We start from the raw sequence: 27,590 nt of genomic DNA on the forward strand, positions 1-27,590 counted from the left end.
TGCTGTGCAGTATTTGTAATGAACTTTTTTGCATTCCCTGGTTTAACAATGTTCTTTTTATATATGTTTTCATGCAGAAGAAAAGCCTCTTGTGATAGCTAAGGAAGTGAAAAGTAAGTAACTTAATATTTTCTTTCTCTTGATGTTAATTTATTCAAGGATTAATAGCATATTTATTGTTTGGATCCGCTAGTTTCAGAAAAGCTTCTTCTACCCCGGAACAATTTTCAAGGAAAGAATGAGCTCTGACTTTATGGATTCATGATTTTTTGCATGTGCTTTTCTGTATAACAATATAGGCTGGCTTCTTGTACATATCCATAATAGCAAAGCATCACAAAATAAAAAGCTATAGCTCCGCTAACTCAGCTGATACCTATAATACACAACTTGAAGGGGGCAAACCTGGATGGCTGTGGGGTGAGCAGTACAAAGGGCATATGTTTGCTATTATTTACTAGCATTTAATGGGAATTCATTCCCTAACAAAGACAGAGAAAGTCGATAGGAAATGGGTTTCCTGATGTCTCATACCTAATTCTATTCTAACAATTAATAACACTCATGCAATAAGTAATTAAATTGTTGTGGCCTTCATAGAGCAAAAAGCTAAAATTTCCACTGTTGCCCAGTAAATCCATAAAATAGAGACAAATGAATTTAAAAGATTGTCATGTTCTTTAGTACACAATGGATTAACTGCAATTCACCATGAATAGCAGATATCTTGTAATGACAGTTTTAAAGGTCCAATTCATAAAAATGTTACGAGGGTATATTATTCTGCATTTATTGCTGAGTATCTCTTGCAAGTTTTTCTATTGTCAGTCAGGTTTTATAAGGGAAGCATTAAGTCAGAGCAAATGCAGGATTACTGCATCACTTCAAAAATGATATTTATAGTAGGTTAATGGGTATAATTGAATGAATAAGTGCCTATTTCTTAAATAATTACTTGGTGCACACACTGGCTCCAATTCTATTCTCAGTTTTCTGTGGACTCACTGGAATATAGAGTATGTTTATATATTTGAGGGATGACAGTAGTGTTTTTAACAAGCGACTAATTAGTCTCGATTTGCATGTCTTCTCCATTGCATGGACTGATCTCCAGATGTATGTTTTCTGCATTGTGATAGCAAATCTTCCAAAGCATACTTCAGCTGGCCAAAACCAGCACAGAGGGAATGTGTACCATCTGAAACAGGTTGATCTACCCAATGTCACAGTTTGGCCCAATATAAGTGTAGTCGTCTGTCACAAGTTGTCGTGGTTTACCAACGTGGGTGCCATAGAGATAAGGCACATCTTGGTAGATAAGTCCTCCCACAGCTATGCTGTCTTTTTGCCTTAGTCTCTGTTTAAGTATCGGGCTTTGTTTGGGTCTCTTACCTTATTGTTTTATAAAATGTGAATCACCGTTCTTTAATAAGATATTAAAAAAAATCAACTGAATTTCTTTTAAATCTTTTCTTAGGAACAGAAGAGGAAAAGAGGATAACCCAAGAGAAGAGCTATTCCTGAAACTAAAAAGAAAGGTATGGAATTGGAAAGTTTGTTGAGAGGCTGATTCAGCTCCCATTGAAATCAACGGCTAAATTCCCATTAACTTCAGTGGTGGCAGATCAAACTCTAAACTTGCAGTACCACAATGCTCTCCTATTGGATGATTTTCCCATACCTTATTTACATCACCGTCCCACATTTTACTACTTTTTCAGTTTGTAGCAATATTTTAAGGCTTTTCCTGGTTGACAAGCCAGAGAACCAATGGCAAACATGGTAGTTTAGCCCCCCGGTTGTGAGGCTGTCCATGGCAATTTTAATGGTTGTCCCTGATATAACAGGACATGGCTATATTGCCATATGTGAAAATGGTAGGACATGTAGCTTTGTACTCTGCATGCCAGTTTCAATGACATCAGTACCATGTTGTTTTGATAGTAATTAATAAGATTTGTAGCTACCACTGGTAACTTAAATTAAAAGGTACCACATTCCTGCACTGATTAGGCTCACCTGGCCTTTCATGAATTATTAAGGATCCATATTATCCAAAGTTGATGCTTACTGAATAATTTTCATTTTTTATCTGATTGCTTTGTGACTAGGTGTGTGCAATGTCTAGATGGGAATCATCTGATCTAAACTCAAATATAAGTCACATTTTTTCAGCATGTGCCCACTAGGGCTTGGCTGACTGCATATTTGAATGTGTGATTCATAGTTCTAGCATATCAAATGACTTTCTTTAATTAAATGTTAGAAAAAGAAGAGGAAAAAAAGAAATCCCCTGAGAAGACTGTCCCTGAAGTAAAAAAAGCAGGTAAGAAATTGAAATTTGTCAGGTTTGACATTTGATTGTTTAATCTATGTATTTTCAGTTTTTAAACATTTAAAATAGGTTAATATGTAAATTCCCATTACTGAAGACTGAAGGGTTCCCTTTATTCTGTGAATTTGGGATTTGGACAGACATAAGTCATCCTCTCTCCATTTCTGACACCAAATTAAGCTGTGGCATAAGTAACACCACTCAATGTAGTCAATGTTTGGTATAGCTAGTGGATGCTTGATTTAAAAATTGAAGTAGTATATGTAAAGGGGGATTCAGCTATGGCCTTACATTTTTCAGGGATAGTTTTTTCACATTCAAATAATTTTAGGTTCAAATGATAACAAGTAGCAGAGAAAATAGGCAGTTAGTTGTCTAAGGGTACATCTATACTAGCCGCTGGATCGGAGGGCAGTGTTCAATGTATGAGGGATTGATTTATTGCGTCTCATCTGGACGCAATAAATCGATCTGCGAATCGATGCCCGTACTCCACCTCGGCAGGAGGAGTAAGCGAAGTCGATGGGAGAGCTGTGGCAGTCGACTCACCACTGTGAGGACGGACAGTAAGTCGAACTAAGATACTTCAACTTCAGCTACGCAAATAGCGTAGCTGAAGTTGCGTATCTTAGTTTGAACTCTCCCGCTAGTGTAGCCCAGGCCTAAGAGACTTTTTCTATGCTGGGAGAAATGAGTTGTGTTAGAAATAATTTTAACAAACATGATTTAACATGTTAAACACTACTTAATGTATACAGAAGCAGAGCTGTTTTTTTAAAGTGATAACTAGGAACAAATGTTTATGTCCTGTCTACCCTAGAATTTGTAATCATTGTAGTAATAATTTAGTGTTGACACATGTTCAAGCATGTTTAAAATTCAAATGAATCTTCTTTCCATGTCATTTTAATATCTTTTATTTCTGATTTTATTGTGCATTTCCAAGTTTTCCTTGGTCTATCTCACCCCCTCGTGCCCTGGGAATTCCTGACCAGTGCTTGTCTTATGCTGTTTGATTCTTTCCTTCATGTGTGTTCTAGCCATCTTTATTTTTGTTCCATAATTTCCTGTCCTATCAATTTCTGTTTCTTCCTCCTCCAAAGCTCTTCATTTATCATTTTTGTTCTGGCCATCTAATGTTGAGGATTTGTCTAAGGCAGCTGTTTAGAAAAACTTGAAGTTTAGATAATAAGGTCTTGATAAGTCTCCAGATTTCAGCACCATTCAGTAAGATAGCCTTTACAATGGTGTTAAATAATCAAAGCTTAGTTATGAGGGCAAAGATTCTGTTTCCCTAGATTGGCTTTGGGGTAGCAGAGGCATGTCTGGTTTTTGCTATTGCATCTGTTCCATCTTTTTTGCTCATGGTGCTGTCAAGAATTGTGAAGTGTCAGACCTCTTCCATGCCAATCTCTTAAAGTGTTATTGGTGTTTCTTGTTGGGTGTTGATTCTCATGGTTTTCGTTTTCTCTGTGTTGATTTTCAGCCCTAATAATTGTGCATAGGTCTGGAGATAATTTATGTTAGCTTGCTTTTCTCCGTGGGTATGGGTCAGCAGGTTCATGATCTGTTATTGTCTCTGCTCCATTCCTGTTATGTACAACCTCTAAAGTTCTTATCCATTTGTGCTGAATTGCAATGTGGTCAATTTTGTTCCCTGTTCTGTGGTGTAGCTACCTGCTAGTTATCTTGTGAATAGTACAGTGAGGGGAAATAGTTCCTCCAATGGTCAGATCATTCATTCCACAAAAATCAGCAAATATTACCCCATTTTTGTTCACTTAATGAAGGCCTTGTTTTCCCATAATTACTTCCCTGCCTGTATTGTTGCTTCCCCCCTTTAGTGTTCATGTCTCCAATTACAAGGAGGACATCCCTTTTCAGGACCTTGGCTATTTCTGTTCACAGAAGTTTTCTTGTTCCCATTGGCTAGCTTGATTTGTTAGAGAGTAGCACTGAATAATGGGCACTTTCTGAAACTTTGATGTAAATTGTGCTGTTATAATCCTGTCAGGCTTTTAGCTGCCCTCCTTGACAGTATCAGATTATGCCATCTCTATGTACATTACCCGCTGCCAGGAATGAGGACTTGCTGCTGTACCTACCCAGTCTGCCTATGAGCACAGCTGAGCCACAGCAGGACTGCCTTACTGACTACTCCACCTCATTGGTTGAGAAAGTCAGCAAGCCTGCTCTTCAGCCTAACAGCAACAACTGATCTGTGACTTCTCTATACACATGCCCACAGCTGCAATCTCTCCTTGCCTTGCCTGCTTTTAGCCTTACTCCAGCCCTGATTCTGGCTTGTTCCCAACCTTACTACTGTCCTTCCAGTCTGCTCGAGCCCGACTCCTGGTTCCTGGCTTGTAACTGCAGCTCTGACCATGTCTGTGCTAGGCCTGACCACTTCTGCTCTGACTGCTAGGCCTGACCACCCATATCCTGGTTCATGACATTGGCATTCAGTAGCTCGGAATATAGTAGGATGTGTCCAGGTGACAATTATTTGTCATGATGTTACCCATCTCACTTCACTTAGGCCTACAATATCTAGTTTATATTTGTCCATTTCTTCTGTTACTTGGGCTGTTTTACCAGACTTATATAGTGTCTGCATGTTCCACATACTGATTTTGGTTACAGATTTAGGATGGCGCAAATTCGTCAGAGGAGTAGCTTCCTTTCAGGTTTGGCCACTTTGCATCATCATCTTTCTTCTAGGTCTAACTGAGTTGAGTTGAATTAGGCTCAGTTTGTTGAGCTGAGCAGTAGTGTAGGTTTCCATAACAGCTTTGGTTTTTTATGGGAGCAGTTGTTAGCCCACTCCCAGCCAAGCCCTACCAGGAGGATTGGTGGACTGCCTTTAGCCTGGTTTCTAGTCTTCAACCTGGCCTGGGTGGCCTTACCAGTTATATTACCACTAGCTCTCAGAGTCGTGGGACTATGCAAGCTGTCCCAGTACATCAAGGCATAGTCCACGGGGAAGGAAACTACATTATATGCCATGTAATTCAGAAATGAAACATCTGGTTTGATGCTATCTCCTTTTGAACCCCTAAAAGCAGGAAATCATAATGGAGGAGAAAAATTACAATTTACAGTGTTGCCAACTCATTATTTTTATCACACATCATGCATTATTTGGTGTTTTTCTTAAAGGCCCATCTGCTGGAGTCATATGATTAAGGGAGTATCTCAGCTTTTTATTTAAAAAATAAAAATAAAAGTACTTTTCTACTCTCATGATTAGGGAGAAAGGCCTGAAAACAGGAACCCTAAAGGCTCAAACATCAGAAGGCAAATAAAAAGAACCCACAATTTATTGTTTTAACATTATTGTAATTTTCAAGCTAATCTCATGACTTTTGGGGGTCTGTCTTATGATTTTTAAACACCTGGGGCAACTAACTCTAGCTGTATTGTTCTAGTGTTCACATAAGGATATTTAATGCTTTGCAGTTTGTGGATGTGAGCTCATGTGATACAGTAGGAAGGAGGTTACTGATAAGGCAGCTGAACTCCAGAATGCAAAGGATTAAAGTAACAAAGACTGGGACTTTTATACTAATTCTTAAAGAAGATATATCCACTCAAAAGACAATAGTATAACTTACAATAACATCTCTATTAGTCATGTATACAAATAGGGCTGATCTATTCATGCAAAACCTTATGAGGAGTAGCTCAGAAAAAAAGAGTTTATGAATGCCTATCTTGTGATACCAAGGGTTGATTTTTTTTTTGAGAGAGAGAGGTGTTGAGTACTCACAATTGTAATAATAGTTAATGGGCACTTAGATGCATGGTGATGATCACAGTATAAGAATAGAATGGAACAGAGCCTAACACCACACTGAAAGGGTTAAAACCAGGATCAGAGAAAGCATTATCAGAGCCAGACCTACAACTCAGGTATTCCTGGCACGAGCTATGCTTTCTAATTATTCAGATCTCATGTTAAATTACATCATAAACTGGGAGGATATATATTGCATAGAGTTTACTGAAGTATACAGTTAAATTGTATCTTTATATATATAAATATAGAATTAAAAATAAAATATCTTAACTTAAGATGGCAATTCAAAATGACCCTTATAACTTTATTCTGTTTCTAAACTTGCTTTTCATGTGAGACTATAGAATTTTAAAAGATTACATTTTACTGTCAAACTGCAGTTTAAAGTTATTAACATGTTCATCTTCAGAAGCCATTACTAAACCTTGTGAGTCATCCTAACGATGCTGGAGAGAGGGAATTAAATAATGCAAGCCAATCCCACATTTCTGTCCCTTTTTTTAGCTCCCTAGTTTGCTGCATTTTTGAAGACTTTTCTAGCCTTTGTGTTAGAAGATGGTAATCCATAATATATTCTAGTTACACATGTTGCTGTTATTTGTCATTAGACTTGCTCTTTGAATTCATGTTCTCTATTTCAGCATTGAGTGGCAGCATCTATTGTTATCCCCAGAAGGTTTAAAACCTGCAATAATTGCCACATTTGATCAACAGGATAGTATTGTATAGCCCAAAGTTTAAAAATGAGCAATCTCAGCATGTGGTTGTATTTACATGCATTGGGCAGATATAGCAGAGTTTGCTGAATGATGAACCTTGGAAGGCTTGAACTTTCAGTCTGAATAAGCAAGCCAAAAGCAGGATTATGGGGATGGTTTCCTATTTAATAATTTTTACCTTTTCCAATTAAAAGGACAGGCAGTGTCTATTGCCTTAAAAACAAGCTCCTTGCCCAGGCCTTCAAAGCCCTGCTTTACCTCTCTACTGCCTACTTCTCTGATTTTATCTCTCTCTGCTTCCCATCAACTCTTTCATTTCCCTTTTTGTCCTCCATGCTTGTTTCTGCACTGTCTGTGCTGCTTGGCCTGTTTATACCTGGAACTGAATTCCTGAAACCCTATCCCCCAAATTGGACTTCATCCTTTCAAATCCCTCCATAAAACTCACAGCTTCCACAAGGCCTGTTAATGCAGTCTCTTCCTATAGTGAAATGATGGACTGTGTGTGTGGTTAACTGAGAGGCAGAGAGAGATTCTATATAAATAATAATAACCTCAAAATAATGCTTTGAGGGCAACTCTGCCCCTGCCACCCACCTTTTTCCCCATCTGAAGGGTAACATTTTACACCTCACAGCATAGCCTTTATATTTTCTGGTTAATGTTTTAAATTAGTGCAAATTAGCAAATGAAAGGGTCCATGTTGCAATTTTACCCCTTGCATTACATGAATGTACTTTTGCACAGTTCTATACTAACTGCCAGTGGTGCTGGAACAATTTTTTAGCGGGAGTGCTGAAAGGCTAGTGAACAAAACCTTAAGACCCGCTGCATCCCCAGCACCCCTAATTGCAGCACCCCTGCTAACCGTCTCTCTAAGGCAGGGATTGGCAACCTGTGGCACGCGGCCCGTCAAGGAAATCCGCTAGTGGGTGGGGGTGGTTTGTTTACCTGCAGTGTCCACAGGTTTGGCCGATCGCAGCTCCCACTGGCTGCTGTTCGCCATTCCAGACCAATGGGGGCTGCAGGAAGCGGCGGCCAGCACATCCCTCAGCCCGCACCGCTTCCTGCAGCCCCCATTGAACTGGCCCGCCAGTAGATTTCCATCATGGGTTGCTTGCCACAGGTTGCCGAACCCTGCACTGAGGTGTATTTGTTTGTTTGCAGGCAAATTCTCTCCCTTTCTTAATCCCCTCTTGTCATCTCTCTCTCTCTCTCTCTCTCTCTCTGCTGCAGAGTAGACTAATATTGAATGTGCTCAGTACAAAATGAACTGGAGAATTCTTAATTAGCTTTTAAAAGTGTATTGTAGATAAAACACATTAATCCTCTGACCTTCAGTTAGTACAAAAACATTGTGCTAATTGTTCTGAAAAATGGATAATTCTGTTGTTATAAACTCAGAGGTCTCACTTAAACAAACATAATTGGCAGAAATAAGAGCCTGGCACAATCCTATTTAAAAACCCCTACTCCGCTAGACTGGACAAATATAGAGCCATATCTGTGCACATTCATGAAGGAGTCTTGCAGAGAAGCAGTCTGGATGGGGTAACGAGTGATGGCCGAGATTTTCAAAAGTGAGCTGTAATTTTGAGTGCCTCAATTTTGGGATGTCCAACTTTAAATGTGATTGAGAAAGGGGCCTACTTGTTTATTTTTATCGTTTGGAAGGTAGGTGTTCAGTACTTGTGAAAATCCATCCTCTTAGAAGAGAGCCTATTACACAGAACGTACGAATGGCATTTAGCAAAAACATCTACTGCTTACAAATATAGGGACTGATCTGCTCAGGAAGAAGCTTAGAACCTCTCAGGATCTGGCCTGTGCAGACAAATCCTTTGTGAGTGTCATGCACAGGTGCCCACCAAAAAAAACAACCACCCAGGATGGAACAAAGGAGGTCCTCAGTGCAACAAGCTCCTTATCATAGATCAGTGTGTGCGATGTGCCTGTTTGTACTCGGACAACCCTGCCAAGTTAGCGGCCCCTCTGCACTCCCACCATGGGGATTATTCCTGTGCTGGACAGGGATAGTCTGGATTGCTGCCTGCTCTCAGAATACCAATGTCTTTTAACCCTGCCTTTGTTGCATTCAAGTGAACCGGCTTTGGGGACATTTAAACAATGAGACTGCATTTGCCCTCAAATGTAAAGATTAAAATTATTACCTTGACACTGTCATGTATCTGGAATATTCACCTATGTGGGTTCAGTGAGGCACTCTACTGGGGCCTGATAACCATTCCTCCCAGTGGCTGTGTCCTCTGTGTTTGAAGGAGGGATGTTGTAATGGCCTTGCAGGGAGCAGAACTGAGGTGCTCAGGGATGAGAGGACAGGGCCTCTCTGTTGCTTTTTTGCATGGTCTAATGGCAGGCATATTGTCCTTCACTCTGTGCTGTTTAATGCCAGTCTTTGCAACTTGCAAAAGGGCACAGATACATGGGAAATGAGGAGAAAAGGCCATTCTATTCTCCCACAGTTTGGCCTTTGCTACTCTGCTTTATAGAGGCAGACAAAGAAATCTCTATGACCAGTTTCTAAATTCCTGATCTGCACAAAACCCTTCATTTGTATGGCGCTTCCCTGCCCACATTTATCTGGTGCATTCCTCGTGTTACATAGTTGTTTTCTACTGATGAGAGAAATAGTGGTGACATCTGGTGGCCAATTATCTTTTTTTTTCTTTTGTCTGCTTGCTTTTTCTGCTACTGAACATTACCATATGAAAGTGTTCCTTCTCCAAAGAATGAATTAGAGATCTGTAGCTCTTATTTATGTCTGTTCCTCTCCCAGCCAACCATGCTGCAATGGTCACTCCTGGAAGGTGGTGCACCCTGGAACAATGTTAAAATGCCAGCCAAACATGAAACCCTTCTCAGTAGTATCACCTTCCTGGGCAGTACTTCCAATAGAGCCAGCAAATAACAGCTAACTAACCATGGTTTGAATGACATAATATTGTACTTGACAGAAACACTCTTGGCATACCCATCATTGTAGCCAAGACACAGCACATTACTACAAGAAGCTTGAATCGGGGGGTAGGGGCTTTTGATTCAAGATAAACTGAAAAGAAAATAAGCAGAGAAAACCTTGTGCACAGTTGAAAGGAGAGATGCCACTAAATGTCAACGTCATACTGTCCTACCAGAAAATAACACCTCATACCATTCACTGGTCCACGGATGCTTAACAGGCCTGTATATTGATAGTACTGAGGCCAGATTTAGGCTGTTTTTTGTGCTAGTGGGACTGTGAAGAATGTGGGGTGTACAAGTGTTACTATGCATTTTGGAGGTGCATTGGACCTATTTGTAGAGCAGCAAACACTGTGAAATTGAGGAAATATGATTGTGGAGGTTAAGGTGTGTTAAAGAAGGATAGCTTAATTGGGCATTTCCTCAAATTTGGCTTTACAGGGTTTTTATGAGTGAGTCTTCCCCAGGAGGTGGGTTGTATTTGTATATGGAGGTGTAACGGGGTCAGGACTCACTACTGCTGGTGTCTCCTGTTGGTTGCTCTGGGAATTAGCTTTTATCAGCTATGAAGCATCCTCTGTGCGTGGTGTCTCACCCGTTGTCTGCTCTGCTGATTTGGGAACCACGTTGCTCCCCGCTCGGCGGTGAGCACTTCAGGACACTGCCCTCTGGCAGCACCCACTACTCCATTCTCACCCCCTTCAGGGGGGCGGGGCGGTAATGATAGTCCTTCGGCTTGCACCGGCCTCTGTGGCCAGCCGCAAAGTCTAGTCCCTCACCTCAGGGCAAGTTGCAGTCTGTCTCAGCCACACTCCTCTGTGGCCAGGTGCACTGCAAAGGGAGGTGGGGGGGCAGACCCAGGCCCACCCACTACTCTGGGTCCCAACCCAGGGACCCTCTAGCAGCAGCCTCTCTCTTCCCTTCTTCTCTCCCCTCTTGTCCACCTATCTTCTCCTTTGGCCTCATGCACCATCTTGACCCTTTTCATGAGATGCCACAGCCTGGCAGGTAACTGGGCTGGAGCTCTCCTCTGCTCCCCCGAGCCTGCCCAGCACTGCTGTGGCCAAGGTGCTACCTTCTTACCTCAGGAGCCAGTCCTCCTCCCTTGTTAGTGAGGGGGACACTCCCCCGCTTTACTAGGCAGCCTTTATATAGGGCCCACCTGGCCCTGATTGGCTGCCTCTTTCTTTGCCCTGACTGGCTCTCCACAAGTCTTTGCTGATTGGCTGCTGGTCTGTGCAGTCTCTCTGGCCTCTTCCAGCTCTTTTTTCTCATGGAGCGGAGCAGCCACCGCACTACAGGAGGAAACTATTAATGCTGGAGGAGTGGGGCTGATTGGGGATAGCTTAGGAGAGAGAGAAATGGGGGAAACAAATATATAAATAAAATACAGAAAGATAATCGGCAGTGAGTTGCCTAGGGTTGCCTTATTCAGAGATTTATATGTGTAGGGCAAAAGTTAAGGGAGGACAGAAGATTATGAATTGATAGGGAATTTTTAAAATTATAATTTTAGAACCAAAAAACATTGAGTCAGAAACATGGAGTTGCATATATTGTAAGAATATGCAATAAGCAACTGCAAGTGCTTTTACCCTGGTACTCCCTCAACAGCTTGCCTCTGATTGATTGTTACACTCACTTGTGTCTTGTCTCTAAACCCTATGCATATTGGAGCAGGGCCAGGACGTCCTGTGTGTTTGTACAGCCCTCAGCAAAAAAGGGCTCTGCTTCTGCTTGTGGTCTTGTCATCATCATCATCATTATTTTGTTATCCATGGAGCAAAACCCACAATTCTCATTTGGAACATCTGGGTTCTCTGTCTGGTTTGCTGGAGCTCTAGGCTTCATTGCCTGTGTTGCAGACTGATTCATTCCTAGCTAATAACTTGCTCCTGGCATTATTAGCATCTCAGACCCATCCTTACTACTTTTTCTGTCCTCCCCTGGGTTCTGTTTATGACTCACCTGCTGTTTCCTGGCATTCTCCACTAATAGCTGCTTTTCCCTTCAGACACAAGCTATGCAGGCTACTGTGAGGACTGGGCTATGTTTATTAACCCATAGAAAGTCTGAGTTAAGATTTACAATTGTTGCCAGCTGGTGATGTTATGTGCTGATTTTCCTCTATCTTTCAGCATTGCTAACAATTTCATGTTTGTGGGGTTTTGTATAATAAAATCATAGAAAGTGGAGATGGAGATGACCTATTAGGTCATCTAATTCATCCTTCTCACAGTGCAAGATGATTCCACACAGTATCTCTCCAAGTTCTTTATCTAGCTTAGTTTTAAATGTCTGAACCTCTCTAGAAGATTATTCTCAGTCTTAATAGATTTCAAAGTTAAGAAAAATTTTATTAAATTCCACCTAAATTTTCCTTTGCTTAATTTTCCCTGTTACTCATAGTGATATCCCCATGTGACATCCTAATTTACCCCCTAAACCGTTGGAGCCCACTTCCCTATTGCCTTGCTCCTTGTATTGTCATTTATACTTACTTGTGCAAAGTAGATGTAAAACTGGGGTAGGTGAATGGAGAATTTCATTTGGTAGCATTTCATACTCACTTTGCACAGGTGTCTATATGACAATATACAGCAGAAGGCAATGGAGAATCAGGCCCTTGGTGCTAGGTATCTTAGACTGTAATAAATAGCAGATTTATGGGATATAAGAATATTTCTTTTTGGTTTTACTTTGCACATACGTTTGCAAACTAAATACTGTAGGCCCCTACCTAGATACTTGCTTCCTATATTCTAAGAAAATGAAATACAAGCCTACTCACCTTATTGATGCTTCCCAACTCAGCAAGAGACAAACGTAGTCAAATTTGGTCTTATAGTAAAAATGAGATTACACGTATTTGAGCAGATGCAAACAGCATTTGGCACTGGTGTACCTATTGCAGCTGGAATACTGTGTCCAATTCTGGTGTCCACAATGCAAAAAGGATGTTGATAAATTGGAGAGGTTCAGAGACAAGAACGATTAAAGGGTTAGAAAACATGCATTATAGAGAGAGTCTCAAGGAGTTCAAGCAGCAAAGAATCCTGTGGCACCTTATAGACTAACAGACGTTTTGGAGCATGAGCTTTCGTGGGTGAATACCCACTTCCTCAGATGCATGTAATGGCATTACATGCATCTGAGGAAGTGGGTATTCACCCACGAAAGCTCATGCTCCAAAACGTCTGTTAGTCTATAAGGTGCCACAGGATTCTTTGCTGCTTTTACAGATCCAGACTAACACGGCTACCCTCTGATACTTGACATCAAGGAGTTCAATCTATTTAGCTTAACAAAGAGAAGGTTGAATGACTTGATTACAGTCTATAAGTACCTATGCGGGGGAAAATATTTGATAATTGGCTCTTCAATCTAGCAGAGAAACGTATAACATGATCCAGTTGATGGAAGTTAAAGCTAGACAAATTCAGACCAGAAATAAGGTGTACATTTTTAACATTGATAGTAATTAGCCAATGGAACAATTTATCAAAGGTTGTGGTAGATTCCCCATCACTGGCAATTTGTATACCATGATTCAATGTTTTTCCTACAAGATTTTCTTTAGGAATTATTTTGGGGAAGTTCTATGGCCTGTATTATACAGGAGATCAGATTAGATTATCAAAATGGTTCCTTCTGGTGTTTCAAAAGTATCTTAGGCCCAAATTTCAAAGGTATTTAGGCATCTACAGATGCAGATTGGGATTTGCAAAAGCATCTAAAGTGGTTATGCACATAACTCCCATTGATTTTCAATGAGACTTAGCTCCAAAGTGCTTATGTAACTTTTGACATGAACATGTAGGCTCCTAAGTCACTGTTGAAAATTATTTTTTTTAAATAATTGGAGATATAACTATCTCCTAGAACTGGAAGGGACCTTGAAAGGTCATTGAGTCCAGCCCCCTGCCTTCACTAGCAGGACCAAGTACTGATTTTTGCCCCAGATCCCTAAGTGACCCCCTCAAGAATTGAATTCAGAACCCTGGGTTTAGCAGGCCAATGCTCAAACCACTGAGCTATCCCTCCCCCCTACTGTCTAAGGAATGAGGGGGAAAGATAGCTCACTGGTTTGAGCATTGGCCTGCTAAACCCAGGACTGAGTTCAATCCCTTAAGGGGGCTATTTAGGGTTCTGGGGCAAATAATCTGTCAGGGACAGTACATGGTCCTGCTGTGAAGGCAAGGGGCTGAACTCAACAACCTTTCATGGTCCCTTTCAGTTCTATGAGATAGGTATATCTCCATATAATAATAATGGGTTCTTAGGGTAGAAATGGTGATATCATTTATGTGAGAAGCTACTCAATTCAAGGGTCTCTTCTCCTCCACCCCCCAGCTCACTTACTCACTTTGCAGTGACAACTGGCTCAGCATATGGCTGCTTCTCCATTGCAGTTGGTATTCTGGAAATAAAGCTTCTCTAAGAAAGGCAGGTAGTTGCTCTCTGGCAGAGTGAGCAGCCTCTCAGTGACTGATTGATTGGCTGGTTTTAGTCAGTTCAGCAGAGGAAGAACTTTCAATCTGCTCTCCTAATGGAGCAGTGGCCTAGCTGTTGTTGAACCTCACAAGAGCAACTGAACCTTTTATTGTTCTGTCACCTTTTAAGCATTGCTTATTTCAGCTATGCATAGTTAATTTCTTTAATTCTTTCTTGTAAATTAATCTCTGAACATGCAGCAGTGGGAGGGAGGGGAGAAGACAAACAGGGTGATGCACATTTGTTTCTGCAGTTGAATCTCTTGTGGGATGATTTGGTTCCCATCAAGTCAAATTCAAAACAAAACAAATGCTCTTGGGCTCAGTGTTTGTCATTTCAGACAAGAACCAGGAATGCTAAGGCTTTTAAGAATAAATGGAAGATTGAGATGAGCTGGATTTGAAATTCCCAGGCACTATTTGATAATTGGGAAATCTGCCCAAACAAAGCATAGTACAGTTGTTTTAGAATGACATGACAGTGTCTGATAGTCAGTCTGTTTTGAAGCTACATTATCATTCTTTTAAAAGCCCCTTTGGGGAATAGCAAACTGGGAACAAACAAGCCTGGAGTTAGTACAAACTGAATGTAATAACTATACAGGTAACTATATACTCACTTTGCCTCTTGCCCTTCAAAGGTGTTGAGTGAGTTACCTGCACTTTCTTACCAGCTGGTTGGCCTATGTTTAATTAATTATTCTAATCTGATTGCTTCTACACTGTTTCTGTTGGTCTATGGATTAATGCAAAATAAGATGCACTTCTGAATCACCAGGACTGATATTTAAAATAATTACTCTATGCTAAACATCAATGCATATCAGCCAAGTTAAAATGGTACACTAGTCAGTGTTATATATTTTCTGCTGCCATTGTACAGACAAACTGCAGACCTGGTCCAATTAAAGACAGTGGGAGTATTTCCATTTACTTCAGATGTCTTTGGATCTATGAAATCCTTTCTTTTTCCATGAAATTTTTTCTCATTCCTAAAATTTGTCCTTGACTATGTTATTTTCCCTGAAAGTTCCTATGACAATACAAAGATGATCATTCAGCAGCTCCTGATTATTTTAGAATACTGTACCATAAGTGACACATTGAATGGCTTCTGGGTTCTAGGTATGTTTTTATTGAATTTCAAATTTGATACATTGTACAGTAAAAGCTTTGTTATCCAGAATGTTGGGGGAATGGGGGTTGCCGGTCAGTCAAAAATTCTGGTTAACCAATAGAGGGAGGGAGTTTGGGTGTGGGAGGAGGCTCAGGGCTGGGGTTGAGGAGGTGCAGCGCGTGGGCTCTGGGAGGGAGTTTGGGTGCAGAAGTGGGCTCAGGCAGGTAGTTGGGGCACAAGAGGGGTTTCGGGGTTCCAGATCTGGGTGGCGCTCACCTCGGGCGGCTCCTCGCAAATGGCAACATGTCCCTGCTGCTCCTAGGCAAAGGTAAGGCCAGGTGGCTCTGCATGCTGCCTCTGCCCATAGGCGCTGTCCCAGAAGCTCCCATTGGCTGCAGTCCCTAGCCAATGGGAACTGTGGAGCCGGTGCTTGGGGTGGGAGCAGCGCATGGAGCCCCTGTGGCCATTCCTCCACCTAGGAGCAGCAGGGACATGTTGCTGCTTGCAGGGAGCCGCCTGGATCCAGCACCCCAAAATGCCAGTTTCTTGAGCTTTCCAGTTGGTAAAGTGCTGGATAACACAGCTTTTACTGTTCAACAAATGGCATTAACAATATTCCATTACACAATACAACAGTGAAGGATATGTTTGTGTGTGTGTGTATATATATATGTGTGTGTCTGTGTGTGTTTCTATAGGTGTATATATGTATTTTTATGTATAGGTGTGTATGTATGTATATTAAAATCACTCTTAAGGCAGACTAAAAATTTCCATAGATTTCAGGATCTGCTACAATTGCCATTCTTAACTCAACTATATTTAAATCGATATTTAAAAAAAATCAGGTAAGAATATATAAAAGAAATGGTCATTATTAAAATCCATACAATGCCAGAAGTAAATACGTTGTGTTTTTATTAAAGGTTTAACATTTTAAAGTGTAATTACTAGCATGAGCACATACAGTACAATCACTTCACTTATCTCTTGGTCTATACCCATTCAGTACCTGTAATAATTTTTCAAGCCAGTAATAGAGACACAATATATGAAACATCCATACTCAACATAGCTCCTTTTACCTTCACAGTCAAAAAGGTAAGGTGAGCCTGGTATTGGTAAATCCCATAGGTCTGATTTGATAGGATGCTCTGTTACTTCTTGAGACCTTGCACAAAATGCTGGTAAGAGTCCACTTACATGAGTAGGGTAGGCTCATTTTCTAGGCCCTTGACCTCAGAAAACTGCCTTAAATCTTTTATTAGTCCATAATGAGAACTTCCTCAGTCTAGTCCTGTTTATCATGCATCCAGCTACACTGCAGAATTTCCTGGCTGTCTTTCTCCTAGAGAGGTTTATAGAGGTCATGGTTGCTGTTGGAAACAAAGGGAACATAATCTAGACCTCTTAGTTATGATTGTTTAACTTTTTAATAAAATATACCTAATGGCCATTCTTCCTCTGGTTTTTAACGTGCAATGTCAGCTTTGTGGCTTTGTTAACCATATTTCTCTCTGAGTTATGTATAAGTGATTAGGATAATAGAATGGGCAGATGTTCTTGAGAGGAAGAGCCATACATAGTCATGGTTACAAATGCATTGATTTTTATCTTGATTGCAGTAGGTTCTGTTTGAAGTTGCTTCCTCACAGATTTTTGCTGCACTTTTTAGGATGTAATTAGAGTACTGTATGTCACCTGTAAAGATGAGTGGATGGACATTGCATTATTCAGATTTCCCTTTTCACACAGAGTGAGAATGCTGACTATGTACATGTTCAGAGATACAACTAATATGTGCATCCGAGCAAACTTCAGCTTAAAGTCTTTATATATATCTGAACCTACAGCAAAGGCAAGTAAGGAAATGTAGTAAGGAGTATTTAAAGGGACATCATGCACAACTTGCAGCACAGAGTAAACAGTCTGATTTTTCATGCTCAAAGCATTTATGTCAGTTTCATGAGGCAGTTTGGAATATAATCTTTATTTCAGGCTCCTTTTCTGTAATGGCTTCAGCCATTTTTAAATTTGCACCAGACTTTATTCATTCCCCATAAGTTTTTACAGCCAAAGTTTCACCACAAAACTGCTGAACCCATTGCAAATATGTACTTTGGAATGTATTTCTGCTCAGCTTGCTCAAAAGAAATATGGATTCCCCCCTTCTTAGGAGAATTCATAAATTCTCCAATGTTTGAAAATATAAGGCCTATTGTAAATATCTCTGTTGAAGTCTATTGACATCAATGGAACCATGAGAATTTATAGCATAGATGATCTGGCCTGTGGTGGTTTATTTTAAGGAGTAGCGTTGTTATCTACACCAATAGCTCCCATACTTCATTGGTTCACATACCATCACCTTAAAAATTGTTGCAAAACGAATGGCTAGACCATGTAGCTCACGTAATACCAGTAGTACATATGGGAACCCCTGATCACACATCTTACAAAATATCTTTTCTTCCTTCCCCCAGTTGACTGTAGCCTGTGTAAATATATGTAGTTCTGATGCCTGTATGATTATAATCCCATAATGAAACCCTTAATCTTTTGTTAACATCTCTAATAGCCACAGATGGCCGTGGAACATGCTGTTAGTGGGAGAAGCTGATTTCATTTTAATAATTCCTAAGTGGAAAAGAATTAAGCATTAAAGAAAATGAAAACATGAGTCACTGGTATATTTTCAACCGGACATTCCCAAAGTTCACCTGTTCATGTAGGTGAATCACCTGCCTGATCATTTCATTCTCTTACTTGTTTTACAGTTGACTTGTATGGTGGAACTTTTTGAATTCTCATGGGGCTTCTGCTGTCTTTGAAGTAGCATTGGATGCATTCATAAACATTTCACTCTGCTTCCGTTTGAAGTGTTCTACAGACTTAAGGCTATTACCCTCCTCTGGCATGGTTCTGATCAGGACAGACAGGCTTCATGCTTGTTCACTAAAATGTACAGCTCATTTACAAGTGGTAACTGAAAAGATGGTGCAAGATAGCTTAGAATTTCAGCCACTCAAATCCTCTGATTCATTGAAGTCTTTATTTGTTGTATTTAAAACTCCTGTTGAACGCTGCTCAGCTGCTAATTATTGTAGTAGCTAAAGACAGAAAAAACTATACAGTTATCTAGCCCATCCCCATTAGATTATTTAGTACATTTCCCTTTGTTCCCTGTGGATTGACCCCATGGTGGGCACTGATAATAGACTTGAAATTCAGGCCCTAAGAGAATGTGTTGCCTTTCTTAATCAGCAAGAATGGCCAGCAAGATTGGAGAGCTATTTGCAATTGTTTCGAGTCAGGGAATTATTATTGTTGGTGATGTATTGAGACATCTCAGACAACACACAAACAGATAGGCTCCCTGCCCCAACAACTTGCAATCAAAATGTTTAGATCAGTGATGTGCTGTCTAAATGTTATCAAGGCTCCATCAAACAAATTCCACCTTCATCAATGATGCATGTGATATTCCCTGGTTAACATAGTACCCTACAATCCTAAACCACCACCACCCACATTAATTATATTCTCTTTCTTTCCCAGAAATCCTATCAGCTCCATACATCCCCACACTAGCAAGTTTTTCCCTTGCCACTCAGTCTAATACTTCCTGACCAGTCATGGTGTCACCTCACTGAAACCCCTCTAGAGCCCTCCTCTACCAGTTTCATCACAGCAGTAGCACTGGTCCAAGTAAATTATCCAGGAGTTCTAGGTGGTGCATGGTTGGTCACTTAGATCTCCTTTAGTTTATGCAGCGATCAGGTCTCTCTGAGTGCTGCAGTTTCCCCTCGTTGATTGGCTGGAAGGAGGGAGCAATGATGGTGGCCTTTGAGGAGGAGTGGATTTCCCTGGATTGGTAGGTGAAGGAGAAGAAGTCCAGACTTACTCCAAATTGAAGCTCTTTAAACTCTGGGCTATGGCTATGTAGGCAGTCACTAACAGGGAGAAAGGCAGGTTCCCATGTCTTGAGACTTAACTCAGTGAAGCAGCAGCTTGGCCCTTGCCTTCTCCTTGTGTGTTGTTAGAGTGACTGATGGGATGGGAGAGGACTGCTAGGACTATCTGGTACATTCCTTATGCACATGTAGAGGCACTTGTAAGGAGGCTGTTTCCCTTGCTGCTCCATGAGAAAGAAGTGAACAGGTAGCTCTGGACTTAGTAAAATAATATTTTGATGCTTCCTCCCCAAATCTCTACCCATGATTGGCACATGATTATACAGAGGATTTGGGGGAGGGTTAGCAAAATTAATCTGTGAAATATTCCAGAAACTTAATTGTTTTCCTTAAAAATTTTGAGTGCTGGAAGAAGACTGGGAATGTTTGTTTAATCATAATGAAATATACAGTCATTCACAACTTCATATTGCTCAACTGTGTATGGTGTCTTACTCTTCTACCTACTAATTCACATTAGCTAACAAATATCCCCACTCAACTAATTGTTTTTAAATTCTGGTACATCTGCTAGCGTGACAGCAGACTATGACTTTAATTATGTTTTTTGTTCTGATGATGGAAATGCTCACACATCAGATGCCACCTGCTACCTCCTCTATTTCCACTCCTTTGAACCCTTGCTATGGGCAGCAAATGGAATTTTAATTGCCATCCATACAAGACATATTGGCTTAAAAGTCCTGTTGCTGTGTCAAATGTGCAAGACCCACGACAAGCACTCAAATGCTCTTCTCAATTTCATTTTGGTCAATAATAGCATGGTCAATAGTTCCTCTTCTGCTGATCAAGAACCATTCTGAATGTAAAATACTGACAAAAACATCTAATGACCACTTTCAGTATGAAGCTTTCTGATATCTGACATTTCTGTTCATCTTTTCTCTCACTCTTGCTCTTTATTAAAAAGCTAATTGGAAGCTAAAGTAAGAAGAAATTATAAGAGATGCAAACAGCAACTTCCATCCGAGGCAAGGTTTTCAAATTTCCGTGTGGCTTGGACAGAAGGAAAGGTTCTTTTTTGGCTTACCCATTAGAGCTTCTGCTCATGTTGTATAAGACCTTTGGTTCTGCTGTGTTTCTGTACGAGACCCATATACAGCATAGTACAGCCATGGGAACTGGTTACGTCCACGCTAGCATCTGGCCACCAGTGAAGTCAGAGATAAGATATATGATTAGTGTTCATCCGGGTTTACAATGGGAAGCATCTACTTTGATAACTTTTTATCTTAAATTTTTGGCAATATGAATCCAGGGTCCTGTTGAAGCATCAAAGATTATAATGGGTCCTGCTGGTTTAAGGCCAGCCTAGTTAGCGGATCACAATATATGTCCTATACTTTGGCATCCTTAAACTCTGTCATTGGATTGATGTGATATGTGGTCAGCATATCATCTATCATATAGAGGTAGAATTCAGACAATATGGTTACCCACAGATGCTGAGACTATAGTCTATGTTTGTAACCTCTAGATTAAATTATAGTAGTGTTTTGTTTTATGGCCTTCCCAAGAAAAGGTTGCAATAGCTCCAGTTTATAAAATGATGCCTCCAGAAATAGAATTGACTCCAAGTGGACTTGAAAAGTCAGTGCAGCATTACTATTAGAACTGCAGTATATTACCTTTCCACTGAGTTGAGTTGAAAGCTGCTTTGCCTTGCGTATCTTTTTACTCCTTGATATACATGCCTGGCTCCCACTGAAATTAACAGGAGACTTATAGATACAAACTGCATAGAGCATCCTCCTGGGAGAAGATAATCAATCATTTGAAACCTATGTATTTATCTGAATTGCTGTCTGTGTATAAATTTATAGATTGTTCAGCATAGTTGAAGTCGACCTGTAAGCTATTCTAAAATATACATTACGCTAAAAATCTGTGGAGAAGCTGTGTAAAGTTATCATGAACCCTGAATGTAGAATTCATTCCAGACCAAGGTTTGAAATATTTAGTCAATTAACTTAAGCTCAAGCTTACCATATTCTGAAAGAAAATATTGGGACATTCTTGGTGGTTTATTATAAACTTCCTAGAGATACAGTTGCATGAAAGGCATTATATAAGCTTAAGGTTTTTTTATAACCCTGTGTGTAGTTTAGCTGTTATTTGCAGCTACTGTGTACTTCTAGTTTACTTCATAATAATGTTGATTGAGGCCTTAAGAAAAGCTCGAGCTACTCAACTAGAACGCAGTAAAAGAATAAAGCACTGCCTAGCTGTTTCACTGAGATACATGTATGCTAGCTGCCAGATGCTTATTTCTAAATTGAATTCAAAATTGATCCCTTTAGTCAGTACAGATAAGAATAAGAACAGATCATATTTGTTAAAATATTTGTTTTTTTTAAATACAAATGTTTAACTGTACTTTAATTCTTTTCAAGAGCCACTAAAAGAAAAAACTTCAATTCCACCTATAAAGAAAGAAGGTAAGTTGTCTCCTTACTCTACAATATGCTGGTGTCAAAGTTAGACTCAGGACTCACAGTTTTTCAGACCACTCTGTTTTATTAGCACAGCGCTCTGCTAATAACATCCAGATAATGTGAGCACCATGCAAGACAGATATACAGATAAAAGGACGAGCACTTAGCAAGATAACAAAGGAAGCAGAATCTGATAAGTTTACCTGGGCTAGGCATGGATATCTTATTTCCTTACTAACTATTACCGATCTTCTGTTAATGTTTCGCCATTAGCACCCTTGTTTATGCCTAATGTTTCTTTTCCTGGCACCTGTATTTCAACATTTCTTATTTCTTCTTAAAGATACATACAACATTTCTTTAATCCATTCTTATTTTTACAATATAATTTATTCTACTTTCACACTGGTATATTGGTAACCCATACTGGGATATGTCTGCCTTTAAATATTCATTAATAACTACTGTAAAATTACAGTGGAGATGTTTCACAAGCCTCCAAAGCTGACAGGCGACTCTGTTAGCAATGGTTTATTGATTGTAAAAGTTTTAAGGGGTCTTTATAGGAAAGACTGTGGCCGACATTGTTAGAAGTAACTAGGGATTTTGGGTGCCTTAGTATTTGGGTGGCTCAAAAGAAGGGGCCGGATTACCAAAGGTGTCCTCAGCACTTTCTGATAAAGGCCCTTTTAAGGTATCTCAAGTTGGGCACCAAAAAACGAAAAAGCACCAATTACTTTTGAAAATCTTTCTCTATATTTTAACTGCTGCACAAAATTCTACCAAGATTTCCACTTTATTGCTTAAGGTAAAGTATCAGTGGACTATGTTTTTTGAAAATAATCATTTTTAAAAGAAACAAAAACTATTTTCATTATTGCTGGAGATAGTAAGTCTCCACAGCTAACGTCAAAGACAGTTTGCTTATTACTAAGTCTCTCCGCTGGTCAAGGAATGTCCAATAGGCATCTGGAACAGTATTCCTCCTCGGTGCCAGCCCGATGGCCATGGTTCCTGATGCTATTATATGGCTTCCAGGAAGCATACTCAACCTATCTTATGATATGTGCATGCCTTTCCTTCTGATGTAAGGAACACATATTTATAAGGAAAGATTTAAAGAGACTCGCTTGAGGAATGTTGACCTAGTAAACGATGACTTATATGGAAAAAATGAAAGAGAAAGCTTGGAGGCTTTATTTAGATCATGTCTGTTGTTGTAAATGATGCTTCCACTTTGTTTATTTTTTTAAAACCTATAGCAATGGCAGATTATTATGATAAATGATTCATATCGCTGCAATATACACCTTTTAAAATTTCCATATCTGGCAACTACTAGGCACTTCTTAAAGGCTTCAGTAGACTCCTTAGCTAGATAACATGTCTGTAAACTGCTTCGTGATTAATTTAATCTAAATGTGGTAATTATCATGCTTTGAAGTAATGCCTGCAAAACACATTTTCACAGAAAGTTAATGGAAGCAGAGGATTAACCCAGAAACGTTTTGGTTCAAAGCAGCATATCACCCAAATATAAATGTGTTTCTCCTGGAATTTTTCAGACTTTTTATTAGAATGCTTGGCAGTCATTGATATTAGCTTATCTCATATCAACCTTCTGATGACAATTGAGACATCAGTTTAAACTCAAGCAACTCTGTATTGTTGTTAGTAATGGTCTAGTCCTGTTTTGCAGCTCAAAGTCCACTCTATTTTGATGGCTTTCATGCTGGAATATTTCTAGTGTTAGTGTTTAAAGAAGCAATTAAATAAATTATATATTATGTTAAGAATCTAAATACTAGCTCTCTCTATTTTCCCATTGTCACTCAAGCAGTTTCTTCATGTTTCATATGTCACAGCTTGGTGCCTGTGCCAATTAAAGTAGCAGAGAGGGTCTTTAAGTGTTACCAATAAGGTGGCCAATGGGACGTAACTGCCACAGCTGGGTGCCCAAATATAAATCCTCAAAGCAGGTAGTTAAGTTAACTATAACCAACAGGCCACCTATCACCAAATACCTCTCTGCCCTGCTCTCTCACATACCATATAGATCAACCCACAACACATTCTCTTTACTCACTAATCATGAATAAAATCTCTGTGCAGAGTTACACCAGTTTAACTAAAGGTATGACAAACTTACGGTTTAGTTACAGTAGTGAAAAAAACTGCATGGTCAGGCTCATTGATTTTGTTTAAGTCAATCAATAACAGGTTTTACCTGCTCTTAAATAGATTCATGTTCTTAAATTAAACCAAAAATAATTGTGTTCACACCACTTTTTGCACTTGTTTAGTTTAAATTTACATCTGACGTTAAACTGGTGCAACTTCCTTGTGAAAAGGGCCTTAAGTAACTCATCTCAATGCACATCCAAACAACTCAACCCCACGGCAGACACTTCTATTGTAATTATCTGTCTGTCTGTATATGTGTGCATATACTATAATTGAAAAAAATACTATGTGGTAAGAAAGAACCTGTCATGTCCAAAGAACTTAAAAGTAAGAATCTCTAACATGATTTGATAATTTTTTTCCACATAAGCTGTTTTAAATATGTTTCAGTGTCCCCAATTAATGGTTATTAAAATTGTTGAAGATGCAAAGAAGTAAGTAGCTTCACCATTTATCATTGAAAAATGACATGTTTAGACTTCAGCTGCCTCCTCTCTTCTAAACCCATTCACACACTATTTCTAATTCCACGCTCTTCCTTGCAACTGGTAGTTTTGCCTCCCTCATTTTTTTTAATCACATGTCTACAATAGCAGAGGTTTTCACAGGGAAGGAAATGTCAAAAATAATTTCAGTTGTAATGTGTTCTCAGTGGCTGTGAGCTTGGTAGAAGGGCTGAGAAGCCTTATGTGTTGATAGGTTTCTGGAGAAATGCCCAAGTACTCTCAAATTGCCAAGTAAATGGTGCCTATCCTGTTCATAACCCGACAGATCATAACCTTGCATTCCTTGTGTACCTAAAAGTCCCATGGAAGGAATTCTGAGTGTGCAATGATCTCAAAACAATATTTTCAAGAAAACAGCATAGTCAGGTCGGTAGCCCAGGAACCTTTATTTCTACATGCTTGTAACCAGTAGTGCTCCCTCATAGTTAACACACTTATCATACATCATTATAGAGGTCAGACTTCAAGTGATCAGATTCGTTGTGTTGAATATGTGGTATATTTTTAAAGATTATGGAATATGTTAATCTCTGAAGCATCACCCTTGGCTCAAATGCTACCTATGAGTAAAAATTTCATGGATACCCACCGTTTTGGGGATGCTGACCAGTCTCTCAGATCCATGCCTGATCTTTTCTGGGCTATGTTGAAGGGGTTTCAATCATCTCTGCAGCAAGAGTCTTCCATCTTCCCAGTACCTTATGGAAGTATCTCCACTGGAATTCAGGATCTATGCATTGAGAAGGGCCTATGCATCATCATCCCGTCCAAGCCTGGCATGAAAATTGATCAGATAATACAAACCAAGAGTTCAATCCTACAAATAGCAAGGCATGTGGGTAACGTTACTCATACAAATTATCCTATTGAATCAATGAGATGACTCACAGGAGTAAAACTACTCATGTGCCTATTTGCTGTATTACTTTTTTCACTGTAACAAAGTCAGACTGGACAGCTGTAAGACAGTGGTGGAAGGGAGGTATATTAGCTTTAGAAGGATAAAGGTCCTTTTCCCTATAAGCTGAAAAGAGGTTACCTCAGGTCAGCTAGGGACACCTGAGTCCAATTAAGGGCTGCCTGACACCTTTAAAAATCCCAACTCCAGTGAGAGAGGAGGAGGAGGAGAGACAATTTGCTGCAGAACTAGTGACAGCTGGGAGAAAGGCTTCTCTAGGGTGGAAGGCTGCTCTCCTCCCTATAGGGGAAGCTACGTAACTCACTGCCTGTTTAGGGGGAGGACTGGCACCCTGAGGCCAATAACCATGCCTACTGACAGTGGAACAATTTGTATAGTGGGCGTGCTGAGAGCCATTGAACAAAACTGTAAACCCTGTGTATGATGGAAATCACTTCAAACCAGGGGATGCTGCTGTGCCCCCAGCAGCCCTAGTTCCAGCACCCTTGCACATGCCCCCATGGAAGGGGTAGTAAAAAGTATCTTCCTTTATTTTATGTTGTGAATTTGTTTCTTTTTGTTTGGCAGAGGAGTGCTCCTGGGCTAGCCCCACGGCCTTCCTAGATAATATTGGGAAATAAACCTCAAGTGGAAAAATAAACACCATTTGGTGTGGGAGGCTCTCACTACCAGAGGGGGAAGCGCTGAGCCTGGTGAGATGGAGGAGAAACCTTGCCACAGCACATAGTCCCTCTGATTTGGGAATCAACTTAAAGAGTAGTTCCAGAGGCAGCTGCCTGTATGGGATGTCTTGGCAGCCTGGCTCCAATGGAGCTGCATTGCCTGAGAACTGGAGGGAGAGCAAAGACATCATCAGAGCCCATGTAAAATTCTAGTGAATCCCTGAGATCTGTAGGGTTTGTGGATTGAACCTCTTCTTCTTTTGCAGGGGTGGGGACCAGGGTAGAAATGCTAAGAAAACTGTTTAACAAGGTCTCCTCCTATAGGTCTTAATAAAGAAGGAATGAGATCCCAGAGTAATCAGGCCTTAACCGAGACTAGGAATGGCTAGTCATTACGCTAATTGAATCTATTTCCCTATGTTAAGTTCTCCTCACACCTTCTATGGGTCATCTTAATTATCACTTCAAAAGTTTTTTTCCCCTGCTGACGATAGCTCCTCTCAATTGATTAGACTCTTCCTGTTGTTATGCATACTTCCATCTTTTCATGTTCTCTGTATGTATAAATATCTCCTGTCTGTGTGTTCCATTCTGTGCATCTGAAGAAATGAGCTGTAGCTCACCAAAGCTCATGCTGAAATAAATTTGTTAGTCTCTAAGGTGCCACAAGTACTCCTGTTCCTTTTGCAGAGTAATTATAGTGATCTAGTACTAATTTACTGCATAGTTTTAAATGGATATAAACAAACCAATCCCACACATGTTAAACTTTATATTTTGTTTTCATTATGTTTTACAAGACATTCTGATGCATCTTTCATGAACTTCTCAATATACTAGAGAGGAAGAACTGGAAATTATATTTCTGATCTAGCAGTAGGGTTTTTTCTTTTTAATAACATTGTGACAGATGTGAAGGATTAACTAACATTTTGTTAGCATTCTGTAATTCAGATTATGATTAAAATGATTAATTATTTCCTTCTGCAATATGAAAATGTGAATTGCAAATCAGAGAATATATATATATATATATTTTTAGTTGATAAACCAAATTCCATTAGGAAAACCAGTACACTTTGGCTTATGACTATTTGTTAAATTATCTTGGTTTAGCACAGTCTGTTCTAGCAGTTGCTAAGGATGCAAAGGATTAACTAAACTCTAGTACACAGTGGATGAACCCAGTGGACTCAGTCTGGTTCTTTTATGCAATGTTTGGACAAGGTTATTAGAGTTCCTCTAGGTACCCTTTCCCTTCACAACTTTGAACTATGCTCCATGGCGGGTTCCTTTGCCCCAGCCCAGAGAGAGTTTGTCTGTATGCTACAAGAGGAACAAGACATGGGGAATTGCAGTTACATGGATTGACTGGCCTTGCTCCTCTGTGTAGAGAGACTCAGCAGCTGTAAGGGCTAATGCAGTAGCAACCAAGCAGTGGCTCCAGGATCACTCTTCAGCGTGG

General features: G+C 39.9%; 1 protein-coding gene across 1 annotated transcript in view; it reads left to right on the forward strand.

Annotated features, from left to right (window-relative positions):
• LOC127050079 (triadin-like) overlaps nucleotides 1-27,590 on the forward strand; it is a 156,932-nt gene that overhangs the window by 1,686 nt on the left and 127,656 nt on the right. The window contains exons 2-4 of the mRNA XM_050951612.1: nucleotides 1,508-1,538; nucleotides 2,267-2,326; nucleotides 21,813-21,857. Of these exons, the coding sequence (XP_050807569.1) occupies nucleotides 1,508-1,538; nucleotides 2,267-2,326; nucleotides 21,813-21,857 (136 nt within the window). The remainder of the gene's footprint in view (nucleotides 1-1,507; nucleotides 1,539-2,266; nucleotides 2,327-21,812; nucleotides 21,858-27,590) is intronic.

The sequence above is a fragment of the Gopherus flavomarginatus genome, chromosome 4, assembly GCF_025201925.1.
Source record: "Gopherus flavomarginatus isolate rGopFla2 chromosome 4, rGopFla2.mat.asm, whole genome shotgun sequence".
In the NCBI taxonomy this organism is placed as follows: Eukaryota; Metazoa; Chordata; order Testudines; family Testudinidae; genus Gopherus; species Gopherus flavomarginatus.